The sequence below is a fragment of the Bombus flavifrons genome, chromosome 8 (assembly GCF_040668555.2).
Source record: "Bombus flavifrons isolate JBK064 chromosome 8, iyBomFlav1_principal, whole genome shotgun sequence".
In the NCBI taxonomy this organism is placed as follows: Eukaryota; Metazoa; Arthropoda; class Insecta; order Hymenoptera; family Apidae; genus Bombus; species Bombus flavifrons.
The window spans coordinates 4,391,394-4,406,031 of record NC_138449.1 but is presented as its reverse complement, the minus strand read 5'-3'; the positions used below and the strand labels follow the sequence as shown (position 1 = coordinate 4,406,031).

Sequence of the window (14,638 nt, the reverse complement as noted above, 5' to 3'; positions counted from 1 at the left end):
TAATATTAATAATAGTACATATTAAGTAACTCTGTCCACAATAAAAACTGTCGCGTGTTTAATTATGCTTTGGTAAAAGTTTCATGTTAAGATGTTTACTGAGTTAGTTATTTTCATTTAGTTGAATAAAGATGTATCTTTACATTTATATAAAATTTATAAATTCCATAAATTATTCTTAGGTTAACAATTCTTAATAATTTAGGTATTCTGAGAAACTCTTATACCGACAGTAGATTCTGTAGGCTTGTACCATCATTGGATTAAGAAGGTTGCTATATTATCACGGACGAAGAAATTACATATAGTTATTAATTGTTAATCAATACTTGAAAACTAATATTTTCGGATATTATTCGTCAAAAACTATCGTATAATTATAACAAATTATTTAAAATAGTCACAAATTCAGCATGTTGTAAAACAAACATTCTAAAATTAAAAAACAATAGTAACTATATAAAACAATAAAAAAGTAATCTAATATTTCGAGTTTTTTAAGAATTTAATAGTTCTCAAACATATAAATACAATTTTTATGTAATATATTAAGTAACTGTAATATTCTCAATATTTTCAAGGACATCATGTAATTCATTTTGCATTTCGAAGATAGCTCCGAATTCTTCGGCTTTAAATTTTTTGAAGGTACACACTACACGTAATACTAGACTATTATAAAAAATTCGCATCATATCCGAGAAAATTAATGATTCGGTTGACCCACAAAAATTCTTGGAAACGAGATACTGGATCAGCTTCTTGTTATTACCGACTTTAAGTGATACTCATTCGATTCTTTATAAAAAGAAAATTTACAGTTCTTTTGAAAATAAAACTACATATATACAATATTAAAGTAATAATTGTTCGTGTAAATATTGTGATATTTTATTTAATATGAAATTTATGCAACAGAGAATGTATAATGTATAGAGGATAACTGATTTAAAGAAAAATCGAATCGTATGCAGTGAGAACCATTACCTGTATCTGTTCCTTATATCTCTTAAAATATGGTGATCATATTTCATTAAAACAAGTAGTCTTGATATTTTAAAAAGTACAATTGCAATTTTGGAATAGAACAGTTGAAATCTATAAAATGGAGGATTGTTATAAACTCTCAAGGAACTCGTATTATCTCAGTGTATATTAATAATGTCAACTGTAATAACAGAATAATCTTGAAACCTGAACATTCTACTACATTTTCACTGCCTCATATTATCGTAGATCAAGCTTAAAATATGTGTTTATGTTTCATAATTATGCAATTAAGAAATCTAAGATGCCACAATTGCTGAACCTCGAAATTTGAGCTTACACTTCTCTTGCTGTAATCATTCGATCTTAAAATTAAAAGTCAGAACGTTTTTGTCAAATTTTCAAACTGCATTTTTAATTTTTAATTCATCTGTCTATTCATGCATATTTGTAATCTACGTTCCTCTGTCTCAATTAATCAGCATATCTACCGTCGAAAAGTTTGGAGTGTAGTATTCTCGTCCATTTGTTGTTTGCATGGAACTATAGGGGCGCTACATTATTACTCTACTTTTCTCAGTCAATCTTTTTCACATATACCTAGGCTCTAAATATAAAAATATCATATTAATAAAATCCTCTCACTAAAATCTTTATAGATTCCTATTTTACATCGAAACCCTCAAACATTTACGATCATTCTACAATAAAACTTCATTTATAATCAATAACTCAATGATATCACAATATATAATCAAAAAATAACATTTAAAATATTTCTTCCAAGCAAATATTCATATAATACCTTCTAAAATAATGAAATCACATGAAAGTCCATTTTCCTTATTCAGATGGTAATTCCCACGGTATTATCCATGTATTATTACATAGAATAGTAGGACTCGGCGCCTGTAGGTGTCATCAAGAAAGCAAATGGCGTGCAAGAGCCGTGTCAAACGACATTAAGTCATTGAATCATCTAGAAATTGAATCGATATTTTCAAGAATTTAGTTAGTAAACTTTTCGATCATACGATTTGTCACTTAGGGTATAACGATCGATCATATCTTGTATCTTTTTCAACAAACGTGGCAACGGTCTCGTGTGGGTTTCCCGTGGAAATCGATAAACTTCAAGGGTCAAACGTTGTACTTGCGCGCAGGTTTCCTTGGAAGTGTGTTATTTCTCTCGTAGAGCATCCTACGCGTCAAGATGTCGACGTCGATGACAGACAAGCTTCTGGATGACATGAACAGCATACCGCTGGCAGACGATGATCCACAAGGTAGGGAACTCGTGCTCATGTTTCTGACCCAATTCTCTTAATTCCAATCATCGCATCTTCGTCATAACCTGTTCTTAGGTTTTTCTTACCGTTCTATGAAATATTTAAACACTCATCTTAAACGGAATCTCGTTACTTCAGCTTTTAAATCGACGTTCTAATGACAAGAAAATGTATAAAATCGTGGTAAATTGTTAAATGTATAGTTTATTGGCTAATGCAACTAATTGATTTTCGAGTATTTACATACGTGTTGATTCTTGATAAAACGCGAGGTATTTCTGGAATCTTTAGGGCACACAATCCGTGTACTGTTCATGTATGAAAAATTCCATTATTTATTATATATATATAAAAATTGTGAAATTGTTATCATCCAAGCGATTAAGGAAATTAATTTCTGTTAAATATGTATTATACAAGATAACAGTCACAATTACTGCTTCTATATACAGTGATAATTCCCGAAGAAGAAATTTTGGACAATAGCTGCCACATATCTGATGCACTTGGCAGTGGACACAGCATGGACTCTATACCATCTACATTTACAAATGGAAGTTGTAGTCCTAACAGTAAGTCTCAAATCATTTACACTCTACTATTTCACAAAATATCATCAAGCACTCAAGATTATATGACTGTAGGTTTAGATCCTGATATAAGCCCAGATGAGCAAGAAGAAAAGGCAAGATTGATTGCTCAAGTGCTTGAACTTCAGAACACGTTAGATGGTAAATAAATTTTGAATGTGGTCTCTAATTCTTACATATACGTTTAATTTACTTAAAACGATTTTCTAAAATATCTTTTTACTGCACAGATTTATCCCAGAGAGTAGATAGCGTAAAGGAGGAAAACCTGAAGTTGAGAAGTGAAAATCAAGTGCTGAGCCAGTATATTGAGAATTTAATGTCAGCATCGAGTGTTTTTCAATCTACGAGCCCCAACACCAAAAAGAAGTGAATTCACGTTGTCACCTTAGATAACAAATATCGAAGAAACAGGGATCTTAAAATAATGTGATCTTTAATCCTCCATGAAGAGTATGTACACGCGTTTACACTTATAACTGCCTTATTTCACGAGAAGAAGATACAATTATTGTAGATATAAGAATTCTCAAAACAGTGTTTATTTATAGTCTGTTTAGTATATTCTGCTTATTTCATATTTACACATTTCATTAATTCGTGTACATACTGTTTATAGAGAAACTCATTTGCGAGCAAAAATTCGCCCGTTTTTTCTTGAAGCGCATATTCGAATCGAATTTGAATTCCGAATTCACGATCCAAATCTGTAGGTCGAGGAATTCATCGTTCAATTTTTTCTTTTTTTAGTCACCGCATACGCTTTTTGCTTAAAAAACGCTTACGCATTTGTTACTTACTACCAAAGAATTCCATTTTGTATTTCGTGCAATGTCGTGTGTATTTGAAGAATCTCAGTTGTCATGACCTAATCTCTTATTGTAAGTATGAAAGTTTATATGAAAGATTGAAATGTGCAATTTAAATGATCGAAATCAAACAATATTCTAGACTTATAATTAAGTATCAGTTTCTTGATGTTTTCTGGTGTAAGATTCGTTTTCAGTATTAAATCGCAATCGTTAAAGTTAGTTATCGCTTTTTCGCGTATTTGATACTTATAAATAAGAATGCAAGGGTTATAAATGTTTGTAGTTACCGTATTTAATCAAACACCAACATTTTTTAATTCGAGCTTTCGCTTAAGGGTTTCGACATACGTATATGCAATGTATGTAGATGTACAAAAGAGATAAAAAATAATTATATATATACAATTACATATAGATATAAATAAATATATATATATATATATATGCGTATTATGTATACATATATATAGTATATATTATATACCATAATTATATATAATATATACTAATGTATAGTATAATAGTATATATATATATATATATATATATATATATATATATATTACATATGATTATATAATATATTAATATAAATTAACGTTCGTGTAAATGCTGCGAGCACAGTGTACATTTTAATCACTAATTTAACTGACTGATTGAAAACGATCGACACTTTGCCTGTAGCATGTTCGATCAACGATTACTACTGCAACTGAGAAAGAAAAAAGATAAGGAAAGAATAATAAAGAAAAAGAAATGTACTGCGATTTAAAACTGTAACTTAAGATGAAGTTTCAGTTGGAGGGCACAAGCAGAATGCACAATCTCAAATTATTTCATTGTTGAGTAACATAGTGTTATAATAAACATTATATTCTATTGGAAGGCAACGAGATTATTTATTTCCCATAAAAAGTGTGTAATTGATTTCTTGTCGAACGTATGATTTTCGTTGTTAGTAAAAAATTACATAAATTCGTTAAAAAGATTTTTTAAAGTTCGCCATGATGCATCATGATTGATTTAATTTAACATTTAGTGTCTTTTTCTTTGTTTAGAATTCACATAATTGTTACGAATTAATTTAGTACAGAAATATAAAATATTCGTAGAAATTAATCTTGTCGTATTGCTAGGAATTGTATCGATTTTTGGCCCCAACTTGTTTTTGGTCCTGGCTTTGCTCGTCCGTTTTTCTTTATTCCTATCCACCATCCTTGATTCGCGTATTTTCGTGATCGAAAAGCATCGTAGGAACCGACGTTCCATTGCTCCCATTCTGTATTATCTTTGTTTGCGCTTAGCTGAAATAAATTAATAGCAATTATTTGAAACAACTAGCCCCCCATCATTATTCACGTAGATCTCAAATTATATTTATCACTTGATATAATCAAAACAAATTTACATTAATTTCAAAAATACAAATTCTACACCATAAGATACATAAAAATAATGAAACATAATAACTTTGCAACCAATTTCTAGAGATTTAATTATTTTACTCACTACACCTAATAATAAAAATCCGCGACCTTACCTCACCATATAAACGTCCCTTCTTATTGAAAGCCAAATACAGACTAGTTTCAAGACTTTGTATTCGAATCACTCCAAATGATACCGGTATAATGTGAAGCAAAGCTAGAAATTAGTAGAAAGAAGAAATGTAAAAAAACTGCTTTCTTCATCCGCACTGCAGTTTTTAATGATTATAACAATAAAGTGAATCAATGAGGTTTTTATAGTACAGAATTTTTATTTTTATTTTTCGTTGTAGTTACCATGTGGTTCGTTCGTGGCACTCAAACCTCGAACTCGACCAGAGTTCGAAACAGCAAGATGGTATCCGGTTCGACAGAACAATTTGATTACCAAACAATTGTACACAGGATTTTGTGCCGGTTTCCTGGGATCCCATATTACGTAAGGCGGTCGTTTAACCGATTCCGTGATGTAATGCGGAGTTCTGTAAAGGAGAATACAATATTTAGAGTCTCTAAACACACGCCGGCCGTCTATAAACGTAAATACCAAGTCTACAAATATACACTTAATTTTAAATGTCAATCTTAGACAAAAAGATCCTCGAGACACTAGATAGAAATTTCTTTGAAGTTTTTAGTCACCGTAATATTTTTTAATCACTGTCCCTCCTTCTATCTAAATGCACTCTTAAATTAACATATTCATAGTAGGTACTATAAGCCTTTTTTTATTATGACATGGAGCTTTATTCGGATCTTTAACTTTTATAGTTTCTGTAAAATCTATTATTCTAATACGTATTTTAATTTTTGTATTTTGGCAAAACGATACGTAAATTAATTTATTTATATTTTTCAATAATGTTACGTTTACACAACTTTCACGTGCTATTTCATTGACCCGGTTAATATTTATTAATATCTTTATTATGAATAAATTTCGATATATAAATCCATTTCTTATTTTTCTAGTGAAAATTTCTAGTGAAAATAATATCGAAGAGAAAAAGATGACACTTCTTGACTATTGAAACAATAGCGACGAGAGTACGATAAGCTGTCATACGAAACAGACTTAATGCGAAATAACACCTCGGAACGCGCTATATTTATAACATATCACTACGTTTGGAAAAATGGGCCGATCGACTTTTCAGGTCAGTAAGCTTCGTGAATGAAGCGTGCTTCGTTACACCGTAGACGTTTTCCAACCCCGTTAATTTTAAACAGATGCTCGAGGGGAAGGAACGCAATACCAATAGACTTTATTCGACAAGCAGTGCATCAACCGATGATAATCAAGCTAATGGTACCAATAATGAAACGTGAAAAATACAATGTGGGTCACGCAATTAGGGTAGATTATACATGTAGTAGCTAACAAAAGTATTCGAACATTTGAAGAAACATTTTACGAATATATTATGTGTGTTACAAAAAACATTTTGAAATTTCATTAGTGATGAAACACGATTATCATAAGTGCTTAGGAAACTGTAAAACGAATTTCAAAATGTGTGTGTATACAAAAGTTACAATATGTTTATTGTAAAATATAAAATTCAGCGAATGATTTGTGCATGTTCCTAGTCAATGCAAAAAATAAAAAAAAGATGTAAAATACTGTCTAATAATGGTCAACAATTCTAAGCGTACTGCTCCCACGATGAAATGAAATATTTTCTTCGTTTAAAATTCATCAATTTAAAAATTATTACGTCTTGACATTGCGCGAACACGCCCCCGTTAATTACACGTAGAATGTGTACTATGATCTATTTGTTGAAACTCGAGCGCACACGGTCATAAACGTCGATCCTAATTTTGCGTTTCACGTCGTGCGTGTGCTTTAATGCAATTCACGCGGAATTACAGGCTCGTCGGTTCGTCGGTTGCCACGGTGCTCGAATACCGGTAATAATATAACGTGAACCGTACCTACTCCCTATACCTAGTGACCCTGCAACAATATAGAGCAGAAAGTAAATCGAATCAAGTGATCAATGAATACATATCGCGTATCATGTTGCACGGTGTCTGCTACAGTTCTACATCCATATTTTAATTTCAAGGTCTACCATGTTCTCATCTTCAAACAGTTATTTCGCGTATCATTTTACGCGATTATTACGCAATCATTTTAGGTACCGAATGTTATTTTAGGTACTGAATATTTTTACCGAATATATTACTATATTACTATACATATAATTTGCATTCGTTAATCTTAACATTTTGCGGTTCATATAAATTTACTAATAACTTCAAACTGTAGCCGGCTATTTTTGATAGAAAGTTTCAAGTTCATAAACTTTACGTAAAGGGTCACCCAGCGTGTGACACTGACGTGGTGTCACGAAAATGTTGAACTTGAAGATTTAAAACTAAAGTTAGAACTCAACTTAAATTTCTTTATAAACACAAACCTAAATACAAACCTATTTTTATCAAATGAAAATCATAATATGCGCTATATGGTTGAATTTCGCGCCATTCGTTCAATGAGAAGAATATCCTTACCATATACGTACATTCTAACACGTGTAATAGTATTTTAAATAACTGACTGTTTTTAATAAAAATACCTCGTCGTTTAATTAACTATTGAATTAATCCCCGCTTAAGGATCTATAAAGTATAGCGTCAGAAAGATTGATAAATTTAAAGCGACTTTACAACGGTACGGAGCGGAAAATAAATCTCGTTAGGTGATCGATGAACTCATTACGGTTCCTTGTGCAACAACGTCCACGTCCCCTTGACTTTTGTTTATCGTAATAATCATTCTTCCATTTGGTACAAGAACTAGACAGCTTTGTGACAATGTTCACTGACCCTCTTCTCCACGCAATAAACTGATTAATTTCACCTTCGAGATCCGAAAACGTTCCAAAACGATCGAAGGGGAAAGCCATAATATGAATAATAGGAAATTTTAAACTGTTAACTTCGCAGTACACTAGGTGGAGAATTAATCGATTCAAGTGATTAATGAACGTTTATTGTAGGTGGACGTTAAAAGGAAATTACGTCTGTAGACTTATTGTTGCTAGTTTGCAACCCGCTCACAGAAGAATCCGCTGTAAAATATACATCAACACTTTCATTAATGTCAAAAATTCATGCATCGCTGCACAAATTGTTACGTTAATGCGGATAATCGAGCAGAAATGTACAATTCTGGTCGATCAGTTTATTCATATATAATATCAGCGATATTAAAGAATTTTAGAAAATTTCGTAATACGTTGTAGTAACTACAAGTAATAATATTTTAAAATTTTGTTCATAAAATAGGAATAAAATTTAATATAGAAAAACGATATAGTGCAACAATTATAAACACCAATTTCTTTTTAAATCTTGTTCTTATTCTAATTTTGTTTCATGAATAAGATCATTGTAATTTGTGATCAATTATCAAATTATGTACTAGCAGAGAATTTCTAATTTCCATGTTTATACAAAACGTAATAATTTATAAGAGATTAGCTTTAATAGTAGACGATATTTTAATTAGGAATTTTCATTGAACAAAGTCAGCTAATAATTAAAGTTTACCATCGAATTGTAACTCGATTAATGTCTGTACAACGTAACGAAGATTCGATCTTATTCTCGGCTATCGACAGCTCGTAATTATCGGCAAATACCCGTTCTCGTCGAACTTCACTGTAGTGGTCGGATGTCTCCTGGTCTCCCTTTTCCTCCTGCGATCCCCATTAATCTCCTTTTCGTTTCCCAGCCCTTTCTCCTCGCAGATTGATAGATCGGAATCGTAACTGTCGTCGCTGCAACTGTCATCGATGTCGCTGCATTCCTCATCGCATGTTGGTGCTTCTAAGTTTTCGTGAATCCAACGAAGACTCATCCTCTTGTAGTAATTCTATTCCCTCGATTACCTTGATAATTTAAGAAAACAAATTTTATTAGTGTAAGTAGACAAGATCGATTATTTTTCCTCGAATGAGGAAAACAATTAAAATATTTACACCGTAATACACGATACGTCTACGTAGAATGATATTAAAGAACAATGGAATTTCATCCTGTAAACATTTGAGAATCTAACGATGATTGATCCTCCTATGGTAATTCTGTCACCTCTATATTTTAATTTACGACTGACATGATAGGAAAACAAACCTTATTTGCGGATAGTAACGACCTTTTTGTGGACAATTCGAGGGCTGCATTTTTTTCGCTCAAAACTATGTTTCTTTACTTTATTTGGAATTTATGATGTTACAGGATATAGGATGTGAAAAATGGGTTTGTGAAAATTGGTTTGATTTGGAATGTAGGAGAGAAAAGTAAAGTGTAGATCATTAAAGATCTGAAGTATTTAATTTATCTTAATTTAATATAAGTTTTGTAATTTCTAGATAAATTTTGTGTTACGTTTAAACAATATAGAGATTGAGAGAGGACAAAATAAAGATAAGTATGAGATTAAACGTAAAATATAACGGAGAATAGTACGGTTCAGAATTAGCGGTAGTCTCGGTCTGTTAAAAGTTAAAACAACAGGTCGAATGAAAAACAAGCGTGAATGATACGGAGAAATTTACACCCACAAAAAGCCATTGAGACCTTACGTGATTCCAGATGGTTATAAACGTACTGTTAGTGTTCGACAAATACAAAGGTATAAATATGGTTCCCAATTCATTTTATGCTTCGTTGAATCGGCGAAGCAGACCATCGATTGATGGAAAATATAAATAGGAAAATCGTCGAAATTGATTATAGTTTATTGAATTTTTTATCTTTGCGGGATTATCGTGAAAAGCACTTCTGTTTGTAGTTTAATGAATAGAAAACTAACGGTGTTTCCGGTCTGGTAATGTCCAATTACGAGGATAAAGAAATAATAGTACGGATTGTGTACCATTCGATATGCTATCACTAATGTAACATAGATTAGTCATAGTATAAAAATAAATTAAAAACGGTGGTTAATGTCAACATTTCTTTACTTGGTATTCTTGCAAAATAAAATTTAATTAAGTAATTTACTGAATTTATGAAACTAACGATTACAAAATGCTGGGAACGTTTCACTCGTTACATTCGATCTCGAAATTGTACGTGTTTTTCTACATAAAAAATTCACTTTCCAGTTTTGCAACACTCACTTTTCCTCGAGGTGAACCTGAATCTGATGAACAAATATTTTGCGCAAATCTTTTGTTACAATTCAAGCAATTCGAAAATGTTAGATCTCAATTCTACGTTTCTTGGTAGATACTCTAATACATTGACGACTGATATTCATAACATCTAAGACAAACAGTTATGAGTTATATTATACTTAGATAATCTTGGTACAAGAAGCTACGCACGCGATGATCGTTCGAAACACTCGACCGTGTATATGATAATTCAGAGAATTTACATGAACATTTCAAAGGAATTATATTTCAAAACTTAAAAAGAGTCAAAGGTTTAAACAATTCTGAATTCTTGACAAGAATGACTAATCTCACGATAATACGAAGCAAATTCTATTTCTTGACATGAAGTGCAGAGTCACGAGTTACACAAAAGCAGATAAGAAATTCAAACAACTCTTCTGTCATATTGTCAATGTCAATTTCTCAATTTCATTATATGTACATATACTTATATGATCAGTGTTCAATTCTCGAGAAACAAATTACTTACTTCCATGAGTTCATTTATTAGAAGAAAATGGCACATACACACATAATAACAAATTCGAAAGTAAATTTTCAAAGTAGTTACATTTGTAACGTCATCACCTTCTTTTACTTTCTAGTCTATAAAGTTGATTAATGTAGCTTCTGAACGATTGAAATTATCGTGCAGATGATAAACCAATGATTTGATAAAACAATTACATATACCGAAATCCCATGCACAATACAAACATCTCACCTGTCTGAACGTCCGGATAACAAATAGCGGATTTCGGAAGCAAGTTTCACCCGGTGGATCTCACGGTGATTGGGATTCGAAACAAAAACGCGGTAGTAGCCGATCGACACAGACCTACGGGTTTCGCAACAGTAGAACGTCAATTGAACAACTGTTGTCGCGATTCCGTTTCACGAGGTCCACGGGCACATTGTTCGCGTAGTGCACGATTCACCGGCGTCGATGGATGTGCAGACGCACCAGAGCTCGCCTCCTACCCAGGTGCCTCCGCGTTTATCATACGACTGAGCCGTCTCTGCTCCGCGAACCTACGTCGGATAATACTGGATATGACGCCGGTCTATTGGTAGACGGGGTAGTCAGCGGTGATCAGCAATTCGAAGTAGACTAAATTAAAAACGGGACACGCGGCCAAAATGCGAGCTCAACGAAACGAAAGATCTTTTGTCAGCACCTCGCGAAATTCTGTAAACGAGACATCACCGACGACGTCACTCGTTTAGATAACAATGTCTCATTGAATGTCCACATTTTCGTATCCGTTTACTTTCGTTTCATTTTATCTACTAATACGTTCCATGTCACGCGAGACATTTCGTTTAAGCAATTTGTTTTGATATCTTGATTAGGAAAAAGAAAGAAGATTATATGTATTATTAAAATTATTCTTGCACAATAATTTGCTGACTAATAATATCAATGAATTGACAAGTGAGAATTTTACGACATATAGAATAACCAAATGACTTACAATTTACTTGTAACATTTTACTTGTATTATCATCAAACTCTTCATGTTGAGAAACAGGATATCTAGGTACATGCTTTATTTGCACTTCTATGAAAAAATTTCTCAAAACGAGGTTACACTATTTCAAGGAGCATATATAACAGTGGGAAAAATTTTTCTTCAAATCGTTTTTTTATGAAGTTTCAAAGTCATCGATATTTTTTAGAATGAAACCCTATATTTTCTTATATAATTCATGAATGCACTTTCTCATTTTCTATGTAAAAGTATGAACACGATTTTGTGTCACAAAATCTACTGGAATGTAATGATCAAGAATTTGATGGAATTTGTTGCGCAATGGAGTTTAGCTGAGCGTTCAGGATTCGGATTGCAATCTTCGTTTAAAAAGAATTTCCGAATGAATATCGTATGCCTCGCTCCATATCGTGCTGTCGAAACCATGAAATAAAATATCTAGGATTTTCGCTGTTATCATAGGAAAAACCAATCAAACTGACATATTTATGACTCTCCGGGTTTCAATTAAATTATTTAAATTTCACACTCTTTTTGGAGAATCTTTCAAACTTGAAGTTAAAATAAAATGATATAAATTATTTCTATGCTTTTATGAATCATAATCTACGACTGATATGTAAGTACAAATTTATACTATCATTACATTATATCTATCAACTCCCACGTTACCATGATAATGATATAACGATTTTTTATATCTAACTTGCACATGTAAACGTACATTCTATATTCCTAGAAAATAATGGAAAATAAATAGAAAGGGAGAAATAGTTTGCTGAATATATGTCAATGAATATGTGGAATATAAAATTAATGATTGTTGTATAATGTGCGCATTATGAGTCATAACTAGATAACGTTACCTTTAAAATGCAACCAAGTCTAGTCTTTGGAGCCTCGTCAACCGCTATGGGACATGCCGTAGTTTCCTGACATGTAACAATGGTTGTGGTTGGAGTGAAACATATATGCATGTAACACAGCGAACGACCGCTACTTTTCCTGCAAAAGTTTCAACTAGATTATCGATGACCAAAGTTCAAAGCTACATAGTTACATAGGGCCTGTCTGGGATGAAGGTATCGTTATTTTATTCACTCGATACTTTTGCGTTGTTCTCTCCTGGCGGATTCTGATTTACCAATTTCGCATCACCCTCCACGCTTTTTCTTGTGGAAACGCGATTCAATTAGTGCGGTGTATATTAGCTGCTAATGATTGCAAACCAGTTCAAGAAGTTATGTTCCTTTTTCTAAGAATTCACACTATATTGTTTAAAGGATTTTCTACCAAGTGCATTCACAATCTTTTTCTGTTCTTCTTAAACGCGTTTTCTGAATTTCTTTCTAGGAATTCTAAGAATTTTGTAATACTAGTCCTAATATTATTTGTATAAAGATCACAGGTGGAAGACACGATAATTTAGCAACTCTGGTCTTTTACAATCATATTATACTCTTCATCAAAATCTGCAACTCTGGTTTTTTACAATCATATTATGCTCTTCATCAAAATATAATGTCGATATATGTCAAAACTCTACACGCACCTACTATCCACATATATTCCTGAAATTGCTCTTTTAACATAAATATTTGTTCGTTCATATCGCATTCGTGGAGTGACGAATAATGAAAAATAAAACAGAAATAGAGGAAGTACGTCGCTTAAGTTGACACAGTTATGTTTCTCGTGATGATGGACAGCACACACTTTGACATTTAATGGATCTACCACCTATAATTCAAACTAGCTCGCGAAATATTTGTTGCCTGAAGGTTGAACTATTCCACCGATTCTATCGAAAAAGTAATTTTGTTCCCGATCGCTATCTAATGTGTAGCATACCGAAATAGATGTGCGTCTGTTAATAGAAAATATTCAAATTAACTACATTGAAAAGATGATTCGTCAAGTTAGATAGTTTTGTAGGAAATCAGACTACTAAAAGCAGTCTGTTTTTCGACGAGTGATGGTCGTTTGGTATTTTTCTAGCATTGACAAAGTCGAAAATTACTATGAAATTGCTCGGTGTTTCTAGAGCGGAGAATTCTTATTCCTTAATCTAGACTTCGCGTGCTGTTCGTCTATGGTAAAGAAGAAACGATAGAAATCATAGTTTTGAGAAAATTAAGGACAATCCTTATATCGTGGAAGATCCTAAGGTTTTGTAAGTTACCGGAAAGAACTTGAATGATTTACGGTTGCGTGAGAGTATTGTATCGAATTGATTATCTATTCAACGGGTAAATTTTATGGTCGACAAAGATCTAGCCAGTTAGAAATGTTACGCTCCAGTTCGGAATATCTATTGTATGTGTTTAACGAACTGAGGATAAAAACGTGTCTCACATCTGAATATCTCGTAACGGTATCAAAAGACTATCAGAATTTCGAAATTAACTTGTATTTTAATTTTTATTAATAGATTCTTCTAACAGTTTTCTAATAATTTTCTACACTAATCTTCTTATATATCCTTGCAGAACATTTTTTTAAATCTCGAGATCACGTTGAATCTGTTTCAATGGGATGACGTGAAACAGAATTTCTAGATCATTTTAAAATATGAATCTTGTGTCTTAAAACCGGCCAACATAAAATGAATAAAAATAAGAATGTTATGCAAAACTTCAATTAAGATCATTTTAAGATCATATTTTTTTCATCTCTATCTATCTCTCCACCTATATTCTACGACTTTATGAAATTTAATGAATTTGAAGTGTTTATAACATTATGGTAAGCTATATACATATATTGCTCGGCCTGTAATGTGTTAAATTCGTTTTCCACCCCA

At 32.2% G+C, this 14,638-nt stretch overlaps 2 protein-coding genes across 3 annotated transcripts; one reads left to right on the top strand and one right to left on the bottom strand.

The window, feature by feature from the left end:
* The first annotated feature begins 1,928 nt into the window (after positions 1–1,928).
* On the top strand, positions 1,929–4,563 carry LOC138182202 (short coiled-coil protein B). Of its 2 annotated transcripts, XM_069117799.1 has the most exons (4): positions 1,940–2,273; positions 2,729–2,848; positions 2,921–3,007; positions 3,097–4,563. In XM_069117799.1, exons 1-4 carry the CDS (start codon positions 2,201–2,203, stop codon positions 3,237–3,239), a joined length of 423 nt encoding a protein of 140 aa, XP_068973900.1. In that variant the 5' UTR covers positions 1,940–2,200; the 3' UTR covers positions 3,240–4,563. The 2 variants fall into 2 exon arrangements, with proteins under 2 accessions (XP_068973899.1, XP_068973900.1); XM_069117798.1 differs by having other exon boundaries at positions 1,929–2,273; positions 2,729–3,007.
* LOC138182201 (fibroblast growth factor 1) lies at positions 3,393–11,428 on the bottom strand. The gene is made up of 5 exons (XM_069117797.1): positions 11,067–11,428; positions 8,819–9,067; positions 5,463–5,647; positions 5,219–5,322; positions 3,393–4,982 (listed from the first exon to the last, which is right to left on the bottom strand). The coding sequence occupies exons 2-5, from the start codon at positions 9,034–9,036 to the stop codon at positions 4,794–4,796; spliced, it is 696 nt and encodes a 231-aa protein (XP_068973898.1). The 5' UTR covers positions 9,037–9,067; positions 11,067–11,428; the 3' UTR covers positions 3,393–4,793.
* Between the last annotated feature and the right edge of the window lie 3,210 nt (positions 11,429–14,638).